The 23412-nt window shown below is 33.8% G+C and overlaps 1 protein-coding gene across 1 annotated transcript in view; it reads right to left on the minus strand.

Annotated features, from left to right (window-relative positions):
- FCHO2 (FCH and mu domain containing endocytic adaptor 2) overlaps positions 1–23412 on the minus strand; it is an 86146-nt gene that overhangs the window by 30797 nt on the left and 31937 nt on the right. The window contains exons 9-12 of the mRNA XM_068176997.1: positions 13229–13273; positions 10986–11058; positions 7952–7976; positions 303–357 (exon numbers count right to left, since the gene is read on the minus strand). Coding sequence (XP_068033098.1) covers positions 303–357; positions 7952–7976; positions 10986–11058; positions 13229–13273 — 198 coding nt within the window. The remainder of the gene's footprint in view (positions 1–302; positions 358–7951; positions 7977–10985; positions 11059–13228; positions 13274–23412) is intronic.

A 23412-nucleotide genomic window follows, 5' to 3' on the forward strand; every position in this document is an offset into this window, starting at 1 on the left:
CCTGGAGAGAGATCTGCATGGAATTTCAGATCTGCATGGGATCTGGCTATTTTTTTGGTTTTATTTTTACTGTACTTTTAAAGTTCCCAAGAGAACTGATCTAATATAATATTTAACATTTGCACACACATATCCAAGAAAAAATTTGGTTCATTTTACAAAAGCTATGAATATAAGAATACAAGGTTGCAACATAGGCATAAATGTCATTCATCTTACTTAACTCTTTAGTCAGTACTTCCTCTCTCCAAAGAATTGTAGTAATATCAAATAACTAGGTGCAATAATAGTAAAAAGGATATCCTGTGTTGCTTCTGGTTTAATGCTGTATCCTTCATCATCTACATCAGGAAAGTTCTAAAGACAACAATAAAAATTATGCTATTGATAAATAAATAAAAAAACATGTCATTCTTACATCAGACTGAATTTTAAATCATTGACAAATTAAAATTGCAACAACTCATGAAAGTGATTTTTATTCAACATTATTACAGTTATCTGAAGTTATGATCTGTCATTCTGAAGTTGTGTGACAAGATATCTCAGCACAGAATGTAACAAAACAAGCTCTAAATTTCCTGTGAAAACTGGCAAGTATGAAATGCATCCGCTTTTACTAATCAATCACTACTTAATTACTACTTGATTAATTATTAATCAATTTCTCTATCAAAAAGGACAGAAATCAACATTATTTTGGCCTTAGTATTGAGTTAAATTAGGCTATAATTCTCTTGGCCCAGAAGAACTTCCCAATTTTTACTGCTTTCAGCTAAGACACAAGATGTTCTGATGGTGCAATGTACTTGTCAATAATTAAGCAAGTACTTGTCAATAATTAAGCATGGTAGTCAAAGCACTGCTTGCAAATCCCACTCCCCATAGCAAAGGCAGCATGCCTGCACTGTTACTTCAGAAAAGAATATCCACATCACAGGTGCTCAAAATTTTATTCCAAGTTTCCCTTTACACATCTCCAACACTATCCTGAATCTTCAAAGCCAATAAGCATCTAGGAACTTAAGTTCTGTTTCAATAGAAATTGAAAAGAATTATGTTAAAATAACTTAGAGTGCTCAGCTAAGCATATACTTTCATTAAAATAACTTTGGGGCAGAGGGAAACAAGTCTCCAATATAATCTAAATTTTAAAAATGCACAAACCCCCCACATCATGTGTTACACATACAGGATAAACATGGATACGTTCCCCAGTCAGAATCAAAAAATTCCACTCACAGCTTTGTACACATAGGTAGTGTATATGAACTGCTTAACATCTCAGTAAGTTTATCACAAAAAAACAAAACCAAGGTGTCTTCAAAATGCAGTGATTTCAGTAGTAACTAATATGCTCTAAAAATTAGAATATGTATACATATAAAAGTGATTTATTCTAGTGTAGTATCAGTATATTCTATCAGAAAGCAGGTACTGGGAAGCAATTTGACCAACAGATATATATATATACATTGTATGGCCAAAACTTAATTTGTTAGAAGTCAAGAGATATAACAAAATTACTTATGCTGGTGATTTCAAGTGGACAAGAAAGGAACCTTATGACTTCAGATAAAATTTGAAGCCAAGTTTAAAGAGAATCTCCCTGAATAGCTTTGGAAGTACAGAACATAAACATTAAAATTATTCAAATGTAGTTATCCTTCTGTATCTTTTACAGATATCACAAATGGGATGTCTGATAATTCACTAAGAAAGATTCTCCTCTGTACAGCTCCCTAAATTTAGCACTTCTGAAATAAATGGAAATTTACACATAGCTCAAACTTTCTGCAAAGAAAAGTATAAGAAATACAGTCCAGGACAGATGTAAGACATACCAAATTAAATACCAAATACCAAATTAAATACATCAAACTAAGGCAAAAAAAATCAACATCTAAGCTCTCTAATCTTAAAATACAGACCATATAGATGAAATTTCTTGAAATATTTGCAAGATCTAGACTTTGCTGCTATTTAATAAATAAATAAATAAATACAACAACAAAAAAGTAATAAGAGTACAATCACACGGTCCAATACTTTAGCTCTACTTTCTCAAATCAGGGTTCTTAGCTATGCTTGACCTCAAGTTGACCTTGTTTATATACCAAAAACCACTAATGAAACTTGACATCAAAGTAAACAGAACAAAAACATACAGCTACAGGGTAAGTTTATTTTCTTGTAATACTACAGATTCTGAATCCTGAAATTAATTTAGTTGTTAACCCAGGTAATTTTCCATAGATCAGGGACATTAATGGTTAAGATGAATTGAAAATCAATAAAAATCTTTAAATAGACAACATTTAATTTTTCTTACATCTAGGCCATATATGTGCAGGATACTATTACTGGGTTGACACAGCATGCACAATGTAGCTGGCAAAATGGACAATTTTGATATAAAATTATGAAAGAACTTAAGTTTGTAGAAGTTATTTTCATTGTATTATTTTTAATTTACTGAATAATCTCTTGGATGAAGAAAGCACCAAAATCTTAAAATATTTAATTTCCTTTCTTAATACTTTCATGACAATTATTTCTGATCTTGATAATATACTTGACTCATCTGTTCCTCAGAAATAGCCCTTCAACATGCAGTCTGTTTTCACTTCATGTACATAACAGACATGGATACTGTACAGTTTAGGTTCTGAACACAGGAGAAGAAAATTCCTTCCTTCTCTTTCAGCTAGTCTATGTTACCACTTCTTTTCAAACCCTGTATAGAAAACTTAATTTGAATTTTTTTCCTGTACCTGAAATGTAAATACACAGATATTTGAAATTAAATAATTCCAAACATCTGACATAAAACAGCATCTACACAAATAAATAATTTGCTTTGTATTTCCAGCCTTGTCAGTAATCCAGATTGATCTTGTGCCTATTTATGATCATTGTTAACATTTGCTTTAATCAACTAGATACCGAATTTATATTTTTGTGTAAACCAACGTAAAAAATGGTGGAATAGATACTTGATATACCTTTGTACAGACAAAGGCAGATTGTGTCACATACAAGTAAAATGATACCTCACAATCTTACAAGTTGAGTAGTAATTTCAAAATACTGTTCTCAATATTCTGAATGGTTGAACCGACTAATGTGCTTTCTGAAATTTGCAAATCTACATTTAATAACAGTGGTAGATAACACAGCAACCTGAGAGAGACACATACTCATGAATCTGATGTTAATGAAGACATTTACATTTATTTGACTAATTTTTATTCCCTTTTCCACATTCCTACAATTAGAGAACTATATATTATGTCATGGATAACAGCGTATTTTAAATATCAGGCACACAACACAGATAAGATCTGATTTGCCTACCAGGCTGATCAGAGGTTAAGTTTACAACCTACACGTATACATGTATAATTCTTGAACTTCAACACACAAGATGATGATCTTTGCAAACTTTGGCCTTTGGGAAAAGTTATTATTAATACAATGGGGATGGAGGTCTGCTTTAGTCCCCCACATAAACATGTGTAGTGTTTTTTGTAGTCAAAAAACTCTCTGCAAAGCAACTAGAAAGAAAGCAACTGCAAAAGCAACTGGAATTGGTGGACTTCCAGGAAGCCTTTCTGAGGTTCTGTTAAGCAATTAAACATGTAGCTATAAAAGCCATTTTTCCCTGTGTTTGCAGATGTAATGCATTAATTGAGATCTTATATAGCTTTAAACATACACCAGAAACTTAGGTCATATACCTTTGTCTTTGCCTTGGCATATTCTACAATCTTTCTGGGGTTAATAAATTTTCAACAAAATAAAACATAAGGCCTTGATAAATAAAATAAAATTTCCTGTACAAAAAGCTTGAGGACCAAGCATTCTATTGACAAAACACATTTTTTAGTTTTGGTGAATAATTTCCTTCAGTTTCCTTGCTCTGTCTCATCTGTCATCTAAAAGTGATTGAAGAAGCCACACCATTACCATGTCACTAGTGTCTCTGGGCTACATACAAAGGACAAGGGAGGAATATATGGAGCACTGTAGTCTAGCTACTTCATTTGGCCCTTCCTCTGCAACACTAGTGCTGCTGACAGGCTGGTCATCAGTCAAGAAGCAAAGAACCTTCACTACGCCCCAGTTTGATTTATTTATATTTTCCCTTCTCTTGGGATAACTACAGTGGTTATGAGAGCTCTTTATCAAGTTTTCCTGAGGGTATGCTTCAAGTTGCAGTGCAGCTGAACAGCTCACTCTATTTTTTTCTGCCAGAACTCAAATGGTTTCCTGTGCTCCAGATGAGGACTCAAAATAAGCAGCTGAAGCTCATAGGCTGGAACAAGAGAACAAAAAGGTTCTCCACTTCTGACATATTTGAGATGAAAATTTTACTCTGGCATATAGTCAGGTTATAGTCAAGACAGAGGCATAATATTGGCCTCCTCTCATTAGGGTGCCTATTAACCCAAAAGACACAGAAGAAGAGAGCAGACAGTCAGTTTCTCCTATTGTTAGAAATGCAGAAAGAAAGAAAAATGGGTATTCAAAGTGCCCCTGTCTTGTGCTGTGGTGGAAAGTCTTGTCCTTAATAGCAGCTATTTGAAATATGCCAGAACAAAATGCTGCAAAATGTAAATAAGGAAAAATACTTGAATTTCACTAAATATTAGACTACACTTGAGTTCCACTTCTCAGAAATTGATGGTTCCAAATTCAACCAGTCCCAAACAATAAAAAAATCGTCAATAATTCTATATAACCATAATTACGCTACACTCACATGTGAAGAGGTTAATGAAAAGTTTTGGATGCCTTGATAGGTGTTTGCATTTTAGTTTCCCACAAAAAAAAAAAAAAAAAAAAACCCAAAACAAACCAAAAAAGAAAAAAAAAAACCAAAGAAAACCCCCAAACCAAACCAAAAAGGAAAAAAAAAACAACAACAACAACAACAAAAAAACCAAACCAAACCAAAACAAAAACCAAAAACAAAAGCCACCAAAAACAAAAGCCACCAAAAACTTTCAGCATTATGTTCTGTACATCAGTGACTCCCTTCTTAATTAGGACAATTTCAAATGGATTTGACAGAAAGAACAGAGAACTCAAAGATAATTACATTACTACAGTCTTCATGAAAATAGGCAGTGAAGTAGAAGAAGGAGATCAGTGAGCATCCTAACCAAGGGAAGGGTTGCAATCCCAATTCAGATCTTATTAGACAGAAGTGGAACCTTGTAAATGTTTCCCTGAAGTGAAAGTTTATTTTAGACCTCATGTTTTCCCAGAGAACATCTCTAGAGACATGGTAAACTCACAGGAAACAAGATATTTCATCCTTTAAAAAAAAGGTTCTAAGGCAAAACCCCCATACAGAGTCAGTCTTCAATTGCTCTCTATTTCCAGTGCATGCACTTTATACCACAGACTTTCTACTTTTCTTAATTATCAAGGTTTAGCTTAATGGAAGTTACACTATAGATTGACATTAAAAAAAACTCAGGAATTTTATATCTCATGAGATACTGTCATCTATATTTAAAGAGAGACTGCTTACTGAAGTGGTCAACTTTTTAAACAAATACCAGTTCTCAGTCCACAGCTACCTACTAATGAGCACACAAAAACTTCTCACAGCTGTTACAAAAAAATACTTACCAGAATTAACGTTTTATTAATTTGTTTTCCAGTATATATAATCTGGCAGCTACAAAGGTTGAGCATAAGCATATCTGTCTTACCACATATAAATTTGAGAGGATTTTGGGACAACAGACATTTTTGACCCATCTCACCATTTTGTTTTTGGAAATGGAATACAAGTTTGATAGACTGAATTATACATTTTGCACTAGTGAGAAGGCCTTCATTGTATTGACTACATAGTATGTTCAAAGATCCACAGCAGCACACAGAACCGGTAGATAATATATAGAAATCAGCTCTTGCTACCTCCTTAACTTGAAAATTTGCAATATTTTTACCTTGGTGCTTATATTTATATATAATTGAAGAGTGGTCTTACATTCCTCTCATACAATTAAAATTCTTGACAAATAAACAAAAGCCACCTTTTAAAAAAATGATCACGTTCATCATGTATATGCCAGACAGGTTTTCTGTGAGTGACCAAAACTGACAAAATAATAAGTGGGACTTTTTAAGTTGAATTTTCTGAGGTCTGTTCCTCAGTATTTCCTAGCAATCAGACACAAATTAATATTGCTTTAATCTTTTTTGTTTAATAATAGTTTTCCAAGTTCAATTTCTTGAAATGCGTAATTTATTGCAAATAACCATATAAAATAAATCCTCCTAGAGATGATAGAGACTGTTTAAACTATTTAGATTAGGTTTGAAAAATTAAACAGAAAGGAAACCCATAAGTAAACACCAAGAAAAATTAAAAGCATTTGAAATGAGACCTTTCAGAAGAGGACTCCAACCTTAAAACATAAAAGCACTTTGGATTGCTTGTTTGTTAGGGGTGAAATGAATCTCATCATTTTTTCACTACAATTACAGTAAGAACTTCTGCTTTTAAAGCATTCAATCACTATACAGAATACTGCTGTGGCTTGAAAAAAGCAAGCAGAAATCACAGACCAAATTTTAAATTCCAAATGAAGTCATAAAACACTGAGCAGACGAAAAAACCCAAACCAAATCAAACTAGCAGTTTCAATAATTAACCTAGATGATCATATGCTGTGCCTCATCTAGCCAGAAAGAATGCCAAACCAATTTATATTTGAATTTTTTGAACTAATTGTTTTCAAAAAACCTGGAGACCAAAATAAGCAAGAAAATAAATATTGCAAGTGCAATCCAGTTGTAGTTCACTCCAGTGACTCAACCTGAACTGTCAAATTATTTTATTTCCATGAGAAGCCCGATAATTATAAAGATACTTCTATTGTTAATTTTAAATGCATCTAAGGAAAGAAACTTGCTGTAAGTCAAGATGACTGCACAATATAAAATAACTGTCTTGGCAAGAATTACACATCTGTTCTTACACATATAGTTCTGTTATGTGGTAAAACTTAATTTTCCCCATTTAGGATAGATGTTTCAAATCAAGTTTCTCAAAACAAATTTTAATATTAGGTACTAAAACCTCCTAGTTACAAAATAAAAATAAGAAAATCCACAAAATAAGTGAACTTGAAAATTTAAATTGTGTAATGTAATTGACACCTAAATGAATGAATGAAAAATAAATAAGCCTACAGAAAATCACTTAGATTACTCTGTAAATTTTCCCCAAACATAGTTTCAGGGAGTTACAATCTTTGTTATATGTTAATTCAAGAGAACATACATGTTTGCATAAAAAGAAAAGACTAAATTAAGGAAATAAAAATCATTAACATATTTAATTTAATTTGAAATGGTCACTTACCTGAATTGACTAAAAAAACTATTTTAAGACATATCACAGGTCTAACTAACAGTAATGAAAACTAGACCATTAATAAAGTGCATCTAGAAATGCTGCATTTAAAGACATATTTTAGACAGTATATTTCTACATTCTATTGCCAGTGGTAAAACAGAATCCAGTCAATATTAGAAGGATTTCTCAAGAGAAACAGTAGCAAACAGAGGAGTATGATGACACAAAGTTGAGTCCACAATAAACTAAATATTTTTCTTTCTTAGAATCTATTAGCCAAGGAATTCAAACTATTAGCTGAAAAATAAAGTACCATATATTTGCAGTGAAAACATCTTGCTTAAAACCTAAAATTGTTAGGAAACAAAAATGTATTACTGACACTTGTTCATACATACTGCTGAAGATCATGGACTGCACAAAATTAACACTTTGAATATGCTATGAAAATACTAAATCCTATATCAGATAAATTATGTATTGCAGGAACTGTAAGTTAAGTTTCATCAGATTGTAGGGCTTGATAGTATTAGCATATGCACTTATTTTGGAAATAAGTCTACTTACAACTGAGTCTGCATCTGGACACTCCCTATTAAAAAAAATAAAGAAAATTTACAATTATAGAATGCACAACTTTTTTTACTCACACAAATTTTCCTTCAATATTTTCAATTAATTTAAAACATTTGACCCTTTTGCCTCTCAAACTTGTGAAATTTTTACTTTAAATAACCCACATTCAACTGAATGAGATTTAAATAACAGCTGACAGTTTATGCTCAAAACACTGCAGAAGAAAAACTCAGAAAAATTATGAAAAATCAAACTCACATATTACTGAGAAGAATTAAAAATAATAACAAAAAAATAAAGGAAAGTGAGGACTACCACACTGTGTTCTGGATGAATATACTTTAAGTTTCAGGTCTTCGTGGTTGATAGGTGCAATAAGTGGAAGTCACCAATCCTACTGAAATAATCTACCTGTAAGTGCAAAATGTTTTGGACAAAATCCAGTTCATAAAGATATTAAGATTTTCTTCAGCGGAATTCAGAGCTTTGTCTTTTAGAGTTTCATTCATAGTTCATGTCTGTCAAGCACAGTTGCAGTCAAGTACTAGAAGATGCCGAACAAAATAACTGAGTACCCTCCTAAAAAGCACTTAAAAAAGAAAAAGTTGCCTAGAGGAAGGCAGTGGTTGCAAGCACATAATTCACAAGTGTTACACTTTTCCACTGCAACTTCAATTTGAGCAGTAGTACTTAAAATAATGAATGACACTGATTCTTTCTGATGTCTTCAAAAAGCAGAGGCAATTACATTTACAGAACGTGGGAATACTTGAGTAGCATATAAGTCCTCTCTAATTTCCACCCTGACAAATCGTGATGGTGTAACTGAACAAGAGTGTTCTTATATCATTAGTCTGAATATCCTACACATGCATGCATAGAAAAAAGAACGTGGAAAAAAATAAAATGTATTGTAATCTAAAACATCTCTGAAAAAATAAATCAGTTAAAGGCAAAAAATGTAGCTTTTACTACAGTGTCTTAAAAACAGGTGCAAAAAACTTGTTAACATAGAAGGATTAATACAAAATCCAGCACAGCATGTTAAGGAAATGACAGTGAGATGAAGGACTCCATCTTCTCTGAAAGGCCTCACACAAAAGAAGACATATGTGATCAAATTTCTACTTGGTTTATGTCTTTCATAGCAGTAGAGCTGTTCTGAAAGATATTTTACTGCTTGAAAAGACAAAGTATATTCCTCCCTTGACAGATGTGGTTTCAAAAAGTGTCTGTATGCAAACAAGATAGCCTGAGGCGCATAAATTTGAGAAATGTGAAATATGAGGCAAATGAATTAATATATTTTAGCCCACAATGAAGGTTTCCAAAATTAGTGAGCTAAGAGATCTAAAACAGAAACGGAAGATCTAATATCACTCAAGAGGAGTACTACCAGCATCTCTGAGGATCTGTTCTATAGATGCAATGTAAACACAGTAGTATACAAATGTTGGTGAGCTGGATAATGAGGACATCAAGTTGTAGATAAAAGTCCTTTTAAATCTCTAGATTTACTAGATCATTCTTTTTAAATTAAAGAACTGGGTCATGCTTCTGCTATAAGGTAGTATTTCAGAAAATGGAGATTTTATAAGGGAATTTAAGGTTTGTAGATAAAAAATGAAACAACCAAATCAGTGGTTAGAAGTGAAATCCCTAGCTAAACTACAGCAATATGTAACAGAATGCGTGCTGTGTGATATTTCCCTGCATTAAAAGCATTACTAGACACACTGGTTCAGGCATCAACAGTTTAAAAACTATCTTAGCAAACTGAAAAGCCTATTAACCATGAAAGTTTTTCTAGAAGTAGAAATCTTGCCCTACACAAACTACACAAGCTTACAGACAAATAAAACACAAGACCAAGGGAGGACTTGACTTCTCTGTACAGAGAAGTTTCTGATGACAGTTTCATCATTTCCTGTCCATAACAGGATCATCAGCTGAAGAATAAATCAGACAAAATACAGACTAACAATCTATATTTCTAAAGAGATCATAAAAGAAGTATTAGAATATATTATGTAAACACATAATGAATCCTCTGTTATTTGTTAGTGATGTTCTAGTTAATTTAGTAGTTATGGTTTAATGCAAGAATCTCTGTAAATGCCTATGGCACATTTTACATAGGAGATTGATATCATGCCATTATACATTTTTCTTTCTGATTTCAGAATCAAGTCACTTTTGTAGAGTATGTGAATATAGAAATAATATACTATTAACACCTGTTGTTATTAGGTCTTTAATTTTTCATCACTATGTTAAAAAAACTAACACTGGTAAAACACTTTAAAAACTAATTTTAAAAAGTATGTATGCAGATGTTGCCTCTGGGACTATTTCTATATTGTCAAATTTGTCAAATTGTAAGCTATCTTCTTGAGAAAATACATGTAGAAATTATGGAAAAAATACACTGACCATAAATACTAATATAGACACTATGACTAATTCACCTCAGAACTGTTATTCAAGCTCACCTTTTGCATAGATTAACTCCTGGGAGACTGAGTACACGCAAAGAATATGGCATGGGGTACATTGGGACATCAGTCCTGAGCTAGAATGATGGTGTTTAAGAAGGGAGTGTGCTTATGATATACTGCATTTTTCTGTCCTTTGACAGTATATGTAGAAGTTCCTCTAACAGAATACCTGAAGCTTCAATTCTGCAAACACAGCCATCCAGTACTTTTACCACATACAGACATATTTTATTAGGATTAATGTGAATTACATTATCTACAATGCTGAAATGTAGAAAAATGGAAAACTACTTACCTATGCACAGGAAAGAAAGAAACATGAGTTGACTACTCTGAATACACTTGTTATTTGTTGTTATTTATGTTAAAATTCTTTGTCACAAAAATCGTAAATAACTGTGATGTTTTTGTATTCATTGTGTTAAACCGCTGTTATAAGCTCACTTTTTTGTTTAAATATGGGCAAATTTTTATCCCCATTACTAGTTGTCATACAAAACAAGGTTTCAGGGTGGAAATATACTTACACAGATTCAGTATCTTTTTCTTTTTTCATTATTCCTGATAAACCAAAAGGCTTCCTTTTCCGTGGTTTTATTCCTACGGAACAAACACTTTTCATTCATAGATCAAAGAGATAAATGCATATTTAGCAATGTCAAATACAGATGCATATGAATTCAATGTTTTAAATGCTGCCACAGGTATGCAGTGGAGATAGATATGGAGTCAAACTAAGGGAACATTATTCCAATTTGCTTTAAGTGAAGTACCAATTTAAAAAAAAATCAAAATAGGGTTCACCATATTAGCAACAAAATTCTTAAAAAACTGACTTGGATCTCCAAGTTGGGTGTACAGACTCTGTTTTTTTTAATAGACAGTTTTGAGGAAGAATTTTTGTTCTGCTCATAAAAACTCAACAGGGGCTGTTGCTCCAGGCAATCCTGAATAGTCATTGATGAGAAACTGAATATTGCCTTCCCCAGCTACTGCAGTTCAACACCCTGTCGTTATTCTTTTGCCCTGTGTGTTCCCAGGAACTGCAAGCTCCTGTCTTTCCTCAAAAGTAAGATCTTGGTCCTGTTAAAAATAAGAGTGTTCCTTGGCTTTCCAGCTGATGTGAGTTCATGATTTCCCAGTACTGTATCCAGCTCCAAGACTGGTTCTCACTGAGTTTGAAATTACACTTCTCCCCTTTTGTTTCTTCCCTGCTTTTAGCACTGGATACATACAGCTACAGTAATGGAAAAAAGTACTTTCATTGCTTTCATATTGCTTTCATTCCCACTTAATGTACTAAAACACACTTAAATATTCCCTCAGACTTGCTACCACATCTGCTTCTTCACAACGTTTGCTGAGGCAAAGCAGACTGCCAAACAAAATGACTAAGTGCAAGCACCTGATCCAACTAGTCTACAATTTGGTTTTGATGCATGATACTACTGACAGCATGCTTTTGAGCAGAATGGTAGAAATAATTTGGTTTCCAAAATTAAACCACTGTAAATTCAAGAACTTTATTATATTTGCCTTTACAAAAATACATTACACAGCGCATAACGAACCTCTCCACCCCTAGAAATTTTCAGTAACTCCAAACTTCTCAAATCAGGTAGCTGTAGAGTCAGTAATATATACTGAGGCACATAATTTTCTCCAACATTATTTTTAAATGTCTGGGCTTTCTTTTTCCTCTGTGTCTTATGCAGCCCAAAAAAATGGCAAATGGAGTATGAGAGTAATTTCTGAACATGGATCTTCTCTGCTTCAGTTAGAAGAGATTTTAAGTTTCAGCTAAAATCTTGGCAACTTAAAAAAGTTTTTGGATGCTATAAGTTACACTGCTGAATCCTCTGTCCCACAAGTAAAGACATAGCTTACAGATGGAAAACAGTTCTTAACCACTTAAAAGAATCTCCTAAGCAAAAAATGCAGCACCAACAAAGAAAGCCTTTGCAACCATAACACTACATTAGGCTCAGTTTAACTGACACAGTAACAATGGGAAGAGCCCATTGTTTTGACAGTTGTAAATTAAGCTACAGCACTTTCATAACTGAATCAAATCCAAACCTCTGCAAAGACAAACCCTTAGCCAATGTATACTTGTAAGAAACACTCAAATTATCTGACCTTTATGCATTAGTCTTATAAAAGTTTTATAGGCCTTGATGCCTAGAAACGCTGATTTGGAACAGAGACTAGACAGAGCTAATTGGACAAAATAGGTATATATTGAAGGCCCTTAAAAGGACACACCTTGGGCAGTACAAGAGCCTGGCCAGGGCTACACCCAGGATGAATCCAAGATGGATCCCAGTCACAAGTTTTTACACTTTTATAGGTTTTGGTTCATCTACATATTGGGTTCAATTGTCCAATTACAGGTCCAGGTCATGAAGCCTCAACCCCCTGGGATGCCGCCTTCTCTTTGCCGCTGTTTATGCTTTTTGGGTAATGGTTGTCCTTGATTCTCCAGATGGGAAGGGATTGTTTTGTCTAACTACCCTGTGAAGAGAACCTACGAACACCTAATATGAAGTTTCAGAGTTACATACTAGGCAGCAGAGAACCTGAAAAATATAAAAGCTAAAACCCAAGGCATCAGTCTTATTGAAGTTTGATTCTCAAAAGAAAAACTGCATTTTCATGTACCGAAGCACTTTAAAGTTATACAGACTCGCGCACTGAGTACCCTTTGCTTCGCAGTTCAGGCCCTTATCCACAGCATTCTCATGTAAATAACTATGCTATGTCAACTCACCTTCAGCTACACTGGATGTGTTACATTCTTCAAACTCAATAGGGCCTTAAAGAAATGACAATGAAGATAAACATTAGGTCAAATTTCATCTATTTTAATGACAGCTAATATTTCCTGAAAATATGAGATAATCAAATTACAAATGTTGGTAGTAACTGAAAGGCACAATTACTCTGCCAATTGCCAAAGACACTGTAAAATCACATATGTAAAGCAGTTTTCACTCCATCATACTGAAAAATTAAAATACTAGTCATCATCCAACTAAAATTCAATTGCCTACATCTAATTGGTGTCCTCATTCAAAATTGCATTTATAATACAGCATCAGTGTAAGGTTTACAATTTATCTTCTTTTATGAACAAGAACTGTATAAGTAAAAATGAAAAAGGAAAAGCTATAGCCCTAATTTTGAAAGTCACACTATTTCTAAACCTGCATTGCTAGTTCTAGTGTTTCCTCTCCACAGCCAATTGCCTACACGATTAGAACTGGCACGTAAAACCTTAAACACAGCAATAAACATTTTTTGCAAAAAAATCATTAGGACCCAACAGCACCAAAAAAAAAAAAAAAAAAAAAAGAGAACACTGGCTAAGTGCTAAGTTCTGGATCTAAAGAAATTCGTCACATTATCTTTGCGACAAATTAAGAGTCAGTTGCTGTCACAAATTGATGTCCTAAGACTCATTTATTCCTATATATTACTAAGCATAGAATTTATTTAATCCCACTATGAGACATTTTAGGAAGCACATGTACAGAAAACAGCATGAGTTTCTGTAGGATCTTGTTCAGGGAATGATAGAATCATACCAGCACTTGTGGAAGTGCAATGAAAACAGAGAGCACATGCAGGCAGGCACCCTTTCTTCCAGCCCATGTTGGATTACCTTGTATCTGTATCCACAGAAGAAAAAGTTTAGCATGCTATCACTGTGCCACAGGGGTTATTACTTACCTTTCTACAAACATTTTGATAGCATGCACAGTTTATGTACAGATACGTTACAGATAAGACAGAGGGGGAAAAAATACTTCTAATGACTTCTCTTTTTTTATTATGGCATGCTCAAAGTATTAATTTATATTTACTCTAATTAAGACTGAGTTTGCAAAATTTTCCCCATCTGTAAAAACAAATTTAAATGTTTGTAAAACAGCAGGATCAGAATTTTGGACTAGAACCCATCAATATCTCACTTATCATAATGTAATTGTTTGGCCACCAAATGATGCTCTTGAAAGCAGAATATTAAAAGACAAATCTCAAATAGCAGTCTTAACAGACTTTTAAATTTCAATCAGTAAATGACTTCAAATGCAAGTCTAATTATTCAATACAGAAAGACAAGATGCAAATTCCTTACAGCTCTCTCAGTCTGTTACACACCATAAATATATGAGCATTTTACACTGGTCTTCCAATACTTTCACTAAATATACAGTAAAACAAAGTCAACGTGCTCTAAAAGGAAGCAATCCTGGATATCTTGTAAAACAAAAGAACAGAAAAAAATCCAGGAAAACTAATTTTTAGAACAGTACATGTCTACATCTCCACATGGATTTAATCAACATTTTATTTTACAAATAAAAAATTAAAGTCTATTAAGGATATTAAGCAAGACATTCATAAAAATGCCATAAAATGTAGATGCTGAAGAACACAACCATTACTTCTTCAGAACTACACTTCAGACCACACATTTTTCATCACTTTGCTAATGATTCAACTACTTGTATTTCTTGCTTCTAAACATATTCTCATTTTGCTTGGAAAAAAATTTAAAAAGCCAAAACAACCACAAACACTCATCCCTAAAGCAAAAGAAAGAAACCTGTAAACACTGAGACTTATATTTTCAGAGGAATAAAATACTCAGGCTTTTTCAGAATTCCACCATTTCTTTACCCTTTCCACTAAGAGTGATCCCCTTAATTTTAAAACTTTTACATTAATGATTAAAAGAAATAATGAAGGCTCAAATATAGCTCATCCATATTTCAGATCAGTATCTTAACTTCCACTTCTAAAATAAGCAGAAAGGAAAGATGTTCTTTAACAAGACATCCAAGTTCTTTTATTTTTTCCATTATGCTTGCCTAGAACACTTGCCTTTAAAGGTGAGTTTTTTATGCCTTATAAGAATTTTTACTTGAAGACACATTCTTCGTTTCTACAGAAACACACAGATATCATGTGAGCCAATTACAATTCAAAAACCTATTTTGGTAGTAACTTACCTTTCCTACTCAAATTTGTATAGGGCCCTTCTTCCTTTGGAATTTCAGAAATTTATATTAGTGGCTGTTTCTAATTAGCTCAGTTGGTTAGGGCATGGTGCTATTAACACCAAGGTTGTGGGTTCAATCCCTATATGGGCTATTCACTTAGGAGCTGGACTTGATGATCCTTGTGGATGCCTTCCAACTAAGAATATTCTGGGCATCCAGTTTGCTCTTGTGAATGGGGCAGAGTGAAATTTTTAACAGTTTTAAATTTTCTGATGAATTTCGTTCTGTAACTTCAGACCTCCCAACAGTTTTGCTTCCTATACGTCTGCCATAAAGAGTACCGTATTTTGCCTTGGGCATAGTATTTTTAATCAAAGTAACATTTCAGAAATAGACATTTCCTGTCTATTGTGGCACTCTATAGTGTACTAACTTACAAAACAGGATAGCTGTGAGAAGTTTCCAACAGCCTGCGTAACAGCTGGAGTTTCCTGTGGACAGATGTCTTTGAGTCCAAAGAGGTGATAATACTGCTGTCCAGCCAGAACTGTGTTGTCACCACACTGTCCTCTGCTAGAACCAGCTGCAGTCTCCTAGTCAGCCAGAAGGCCTTAGGCACACATTATGGGAGCATAGCATCATTAAGGAATTCAGACAGTTTCTGAAGTTTTCTAGCATTGTCTGTGTATAACATGGAAACATAAGCAGCTGCACTAGCACTGAAAAAAAATCCCCCAAACCTCTAAAAAAATCCCAACTCAGAAAATCCCCTCTGAGACACCAGAATGCATATCTTTCTGATTTCTTAATCAGAAGTCAAGAAGTCAGAAATTGCTATAATCAAGAACTACCTGTGGATTGGCATTAATGGAGATTGCCAGACAGATGTAATACACAAATGGAAGTCAAAGCACGCAAATTCATGTCCTGATATCTCAATAACTTCTGTAACAACTACATGAAGTTTTTTAAGATGGATGCATTACCTCTGTGAGGCAATAAGTTTTCAGAACAGACTTGTGCCCAATGATTGTACTGTAGACAAATGCTTAACACCAACAAGGACTTCAGCTCAAAATCTGGATGATTACAATCGCTAAAATTTTTGATGCAAGTAAACGGATTCATTGTCCATTGCAACATTAAAAGAAAGAAAAGGACTTGCTTCACATTTAAGAAGCCGTGCTGATGTTGGGGACTGAAGTAATTCCCTGCAGCAGTCTCTAGAGTCCATGCCACATGATAGCCTAAGGCACTGAAAGAACCATTTAAATGGTGCCATACTGCAGTGCAGGTGATAATGCTGATAACACTGCTATTTGGCAGTACTGCAAACAAAGCACTAACATTTCCTTTGCTCTTTTTCTCTTAATAAGACGATAATGTGACTTGAGAAGGAAGCCCATTCTCAAGCATTCATATGAACACAAAACCTAATTCTAAAACTACAGCATTAATGTAAAAAACAAAATGACATATCAAAACTTTTTTCAGAGTAAATAAAAAGCTATAGCTGAGATCTAGTCCAATCCTTGCAAAGGTCTCTGATTTAATGTTCTGTTTGAAGGAGAGTCCAACCTTCAAAAGACAACTCTCCCTGCTGCTATATTAATCCATACGTTGGTAACACTGGCTTTAACACCTCAAATACCTCTACACAGACTTGCATGTATTTGATACTGTAGACACACAGAATAGAAAAAAATTAATAAATACAGAGCATAAATGAAGGTTAGCCATTGTAACAGAAAGAGACATGAGTATCTAGTGGGATTTCCATCACTTAAGTATATATACCTAGCTATCCCGATGCTAATGAGAAATAGCACAAAGGAAGCAGACATCAAAAATCAGTAAGTTCTTCTAACTGTACATAAAAATTCATAGCAAGTATCGCTGCAAGCTGCATTGAGTTTTTAAATGCTCACAGTATTCTACCAGCTGGGACAGAATAAGGACAAGAAGAGAAAGCAAATGGAGTATAGTTTCACAAAAAAATGGAGGCAGACAGCTGCAAATTGACAAGAGACTAAAGCAAATACACCAGGATTGGTTCAGTTCTTAGGCTCTTAAAATAAGGCAGCTTTTGTTTGCTGGAACAGAAAAAAGTAATTTGTATAAATATAATTTATACAATAATGTAATACAGTGTAATTTTAATTTTAGTTATTTTCATAATTTACAAGAAGTGACACTTGCATAAATTAAGCACCAGTGAGTAAAAATACATCTGTTCAGTAACTACATGTAATGTTTCTCTTGTTACAAGTGGCATGTGAATATGAGAGCCTTCATGCCACTAAAGGTAGAGTATATAGCTAGAAATAAGGAGATAATGTTCTTATTGACAGACAAATTAAGAAAATTTAATTGCACTGTACATATTCTTACAGAATCTCCTACATATTTAGCTCACATCTATGGGAACAGTACTTTCAGAGCATATTCAAGCCAACTACAGAAACTATCTGTGTAACAACTATCTTATACCCGCTACTGACAAAAAACCAGACAAAACCTCTCTCCACAAAATCCTATATACAGGTTTTCTAGCCTGTCTATATAACTTTTATATAAAACCTCTGTGAGGGAGACATTGGGAGAATATTTTGCTAATGTCAAAACAATAAAATAATTCCCACTTTCCTCAGTTGAGAGGAAAAAAAAATATTTTACTGTTTGGATTCTTAAATATACAAGTCAAATGCAAAAGTCAACCAATATTACTAATAAGGAAAACATAATATTATGTCATACACTGAAAAAGTGCCCCCAGTAAGTATATCAATTAACTGGAAAATCCCACAGAGCTAAAAAGTTAAACAAATCAAGAAGTCAACAAATCAAGTAAGAACTGCTTTACATTTGCATCTGCTTTAGAAAACAATGTCCTTTCTATCTTAAGGGGGGCATGCATGACAGAAAGAAACATTATACTGGTATTAGCCTCATATAATTCTCAGTAACTAGAAACACTCAGACCCTCAAAACACCCCCCCACCTCAAAACTGCCTTTCCCTGCAGTCTGAGGAATCAGTTTACACACATGCATGCACACATATAAACATTAACATATCTGTTTCAGGCAAAATCTTTTAAAAATACTCCATAAATATGTACCTGTAGTTACAAATGCAGTAACAAACCATATTCTTGTTTTCAACAGAAACAAAAATTTGTCTCTGAGTGTAAATCATGCATGAAAGGAGGACAATTTTTTTAAACTGCATATGCTTCACATGCTGCTTCAAATGGCAAAGCTTTGCGTGCCTGGCTCAGTGCCAGTTGACAGCTCAGCTGGATATCAATGCACATTCTGACCCCCCTTGCAGTGTGTCACTTCTGAATTGTTTCCGCAGTAGAAAGTTTATTCAACCTCTCTCTCAAATTCAGTGGACCGACCATCATTCTGCTATTTAATCATAGCAGAACAGGTTATTTTTCTGACAGCACTAAAGCCAGACAGCAGTTCCTAATGAACAGCTTGATACAAGTGGAATTTCGACTGTTTTAGCCTCAATTAATTCTGCTGTCAAAACAAATGACTGCTTTTAGTGTTTAGATGTCAAGCTGCATCACAAAGGTCAATTTTGTATGTACACAAACATATAAGCAATCTTGATATAATCCGATCCTGTGACATGTTTAGCAAAAAATTTCAAGCTTTCAAATTCAGAAGCCAGGAAGCCCAAATATATTTCATCAACATTAGTGTTTCTAACACTAACTTCCCATTTTTATTGTCCATGCATGAGCAATTATTTAAAACAATAAGAATTTTTTTTTCCTAGAAAAGGACTTTTTATTCTACATTTTTAAAAAATAAGGAGAAAACCAAATAAAAGCATATTATTTGGAGGGATGCAGAGTAAAGATGAGCAGCTGTTTTCTTTGAGCTAAATTTCATACCTGTGATACAGTATCATGCTAGTACCAAACTGCTACAAGCAAATCTTAATTTGTGGATTTGGTCATCTCTTTGCCAAAAAGAGGAAAAGGGATAAAAAAATAAAACTGGCCTGCTAACAGGTCAGTCTGAAGGAAAACACTGAGATAGTACCGGCAAAACATTATCCTTTAATCTAATTCGATAAATACAGTTCCACCACACCAATCAGTGAATTTCTGACTACTCGTTGTTATATCTTCAGAGTGATATATCAGTCTAGCTTATACATAGCCTCTAGAGATGTTGAACACCTCACCAAATCTTCCTTTATGTAAAAAAAAAAAAAAAAGTTAAAAGAACTATAGCACAGACTAGTATTCAATTAAGGACAAAAAAGGGAAAGGTAGAGGTGATACTGGCACCAAAAATAATGACAATTATCAGTAGCAACATGTAGCACTTCCTTGGAAAGAATTTTTTGAGATGAAGAATTTTAACCCTGATTTCTGTTACTAGGCTTCCTGCCCCACACTCAGTTCACCATATCAAAGGCAACATTATCCATCTCAGGCTTTTCTGGTACTCTGGCTACAAACTACGTGAATACAGCAAGTATGTTATACTCAAGGGACATTATATTTCTATGTGGCTTACAGAGCAAAAACAAAGCAGAAAAGGATCATAATCTGAGTAGCCTTAAAATAATTATTATCAATTAAGATGTTTATCATCGGAAGGAAAGACCAGATTTTTTTCTCTAAAATAAAAAGGTGGCAAACATCAGTTAAAAAGTATTTTTCATTGCTCTAATAATACAAGAGTTTTCAAAAGAGACAGGAAACACGTACCAAAGACAATGATTCAAGGTAGAGATCTGTCTAGGCTGCAACACCTGAGTATGACAACAAACACTGCTATGATCTGTGAAAGCTATGATCTATGAAAGTGTGAGGTCTGTGAGCAGCAAAATAATGTCAGCTAATACAACAATCTCCAGAGCATTATGATCCCTTTTCTTGTCCTTTTCTACTCCTGCTTTTGCTTCAGCTTCACTCCATATTTTCTCTCTGACTGCATAAACAACAGGATGTGAAATATGGCTGGTTTCAAATATTCACAAGCTAAGTGGCAGGCAAACATACACAGTAAGTAAAAATACATACTCAGCGGTCCGCTGACTCTCTAAATGAGTAGTAGTTTGGAAGCTTCTTCTTCCTTTATCAACTGCCTCATCTTTACACTCTCCTTTTCCATCAAATTGTGTAGAAAGTAGCAGTCTTGTGAAAATTGTAAGAGAGGTGTGGAAAAAATACTAAACAACAGCATAAGTCTAGTCTATAAATGTAAGTATCTGTAACAAAAGGCTCTGCCTGTCTACATGGTGCATGATGCACCTGCTGAAGACAGACCATGCAAGTATGCGGTGGTGAAAGGAATGCACAGACAGTTTCACTTTTAAGAAGATTCAGCTAAGTTTCTAGAACACTAGACACTGTAAATATGTCAAGTTATAGCTCACATATTCAAAGACAGCTTCAAAGAATCACATCTTTTTTAGCAGTCACACATTCTCCCTTTAAATGAAGAGAGGTATGGTTCCTTACTGAAGTTCTGAACTTAAGTCCATGAAATCATTAAAAATTAAGATGTTTAATGTGACCCTAAGGAGTAAAAGTAGGGTAATATATTTTATAGCATCCAGAACTTTCAGACAAAAAGATTTTTCCATTAGAAAACAAAGAACATTTCCTACCTTAAAAGAAAAATATACTCTAAAAAAATAAGTTCAAAATATCAAACATTTCCTAAATATTAATTATATATAAGGGTGTGTTTTTATATAAGTAAAGTACAAATCTTATTTACTTTGTCAGCATAAAACACATCTCATTATGTTTTTTCTGTTTTCAGTTGTTTTAAAGCTATTCAATTTTTCTGGTCATAGTAGAATCCATCATACATCCTACTGCATTTTGTGATGACTATCACCTACTTAATATATTAATATTAACATTATACTTAATATATTATTATTAATTATACATAATATATTCCTCCTATTTAAGTTACTGAAATGGACATTTCTTTGCTCCTGCCATTCCAAGAAACTCTTCTAAATGTCAGTCTGCAACTGAATTGCTTGCTTGTAGATAAAAAAAATTTGAGTGTGCTGAACAGTACTTCATCTTATTGAGTGTTCCAGATCATTCACAACTAGCTCTCACCCTGTTATATCTACTGATGCTGTCTAAGGTATTTTTATCAATGCTCTGATTCTTCCACTTGCATTCAAATATTTTTTTCAATAAAATTTGCTCCTTTATAACTCTCCAGACCATTAGAAATCAATAAATTGCATTCTAAAACAAGTTTATAACTTAGATATATGTAATTATTAAAAACTTATGCTGGCAGATCAGATTAGAAGCCCACCAAAGCTTTGGCAGTTTGTTGCAAGGACCAAATTTTTGCAGGCAAAATAAAATAGACATCTAGGACAGAAGATACATTTGTTGGTACAGCTTTTCAGCTTGTATCTCCTAATCGAATTCAGTTCTACAGCATAAGACTCTTAAAGACTTTCCCATCTGCCTCAAGTTTCTCATAAAAATCCTCAAAAATATTAATACTTAATTTCTTCAATTAACTTCTGAAATACAGCAGTAGTCTGCCCTCCTTCACAAAGAATACTTGCTGAATCCCTTGGACATCGTCAGTGTTGATAAACTAAGATCATTCCTCAGTCAGTCTTCTGTGTAGAACTATATGTGGGCACAGTCTTTGAGAAATTGTGACGCTCCAAGCTGTTTGTGCATTTAACCACAAGCATCAGCAGCACTAAAGTATTCACAGTATTTAAAGAAAATACAAAAAAAATAATTTACAAGAACATAAAATAAATACTTGCTTTGTTACCCTTCCCTGTGGAAAAGAAGCTCAAAGATGTCCCGCAGAGCTGTTCAAAAGTCAGTATTAACCATTTTTAGTGCTTATTTACATTTACTTTGTAACTTGTTTAGTGTCCTAGAACACTATTTTTTTATGTGCTGTAAACTACTATGTTATCAAACAAACCCACAGTGAAAAATAAATGCCACACCCAGCACTGTTTAAAGTCTTTCTTTCAAAACAGAGTTCATTATTTAACCATGTAAAATGCTAGTAAGCTCTAATCAAAGCAAGCTTCAATATTTGTTGGCCCTTGTTTTGCTTCTAAAAGTCTGGGAAAGGATTAACTTGTTTCTAAAATTTTTTAGGAGTAATACATTTATTCTTAGCCCTTTTTTTCCCCCCACTGTTTAATCTTGTTCATTTTGTACATTTCTTCATTACATACAAAACATGCCGTTGAACACAACATATTAACTTAATAGGAGTATTAACATGGAGCGAACACAACTGTGCATTACCACTATCAGCACTAACTTTCAGCTGTGGTGCAGCTCATTCTGACACTCTTGTGTTTGTTTTGGATAAAACACATAAGCAGTACTTTTCATGGACATTTAGGACTAAAATGCTCACAATAGGCAATTACAAAAGGCCTAAAAGCATGCGATAAACTCATAGCAAACATTGCATTAATGCCACTACCAACAGACAGCCACATGAAACATTATTCTAATCAAATAATCAATAATTCAGTGGAGTTCACAGAATCAGAAATCAGTTGAATTAAAGACCAGGTAAAATTTGGGGTTTAGATGTTCACTAAACTTGAAGCTTTAATGCTTCATGATCACTGCTAACAGGCAGAGCTCCCAAATGTGTTCTCACAGAACAGAAAAGGATCACCAGCATACTAAGAAAGATGTCAGGATATTTTTTGAGTTATGTGCTACCTTGTAAAAAAGTAGTGATCCTGATGTTATAGCAGTGCTACCTCACTGAGAATTGTATCAACTTAGTCTACTTTGTAGCATTTCCAGAAAGTAAATCAGGATTTTTTTTGTCATTTTGAAATTATGTCTCCATTTGACATGCACGACCTTACTCTGGTTCCATGACTGGAGTTACCAGAAGCCTTGAGACTATTTCTTGTGCATGGGCAAATAA

Source organism: Anomalospiza imberbis, chromosome Z, assembly GCF_031753505.1.
Source record: "Anomalospiza imberbis isolate Cuckoo-Finch-1a 21T00152 chromosome Z, ASM3175350v1, whole genome shotgun sequence".
Taxonomy (NCBI): Eukaryota; Metazoa; Chordata; class Aves; order Passeriformes; family Viduidae; genus Anomalospiza; species Anomalospiza imberbis.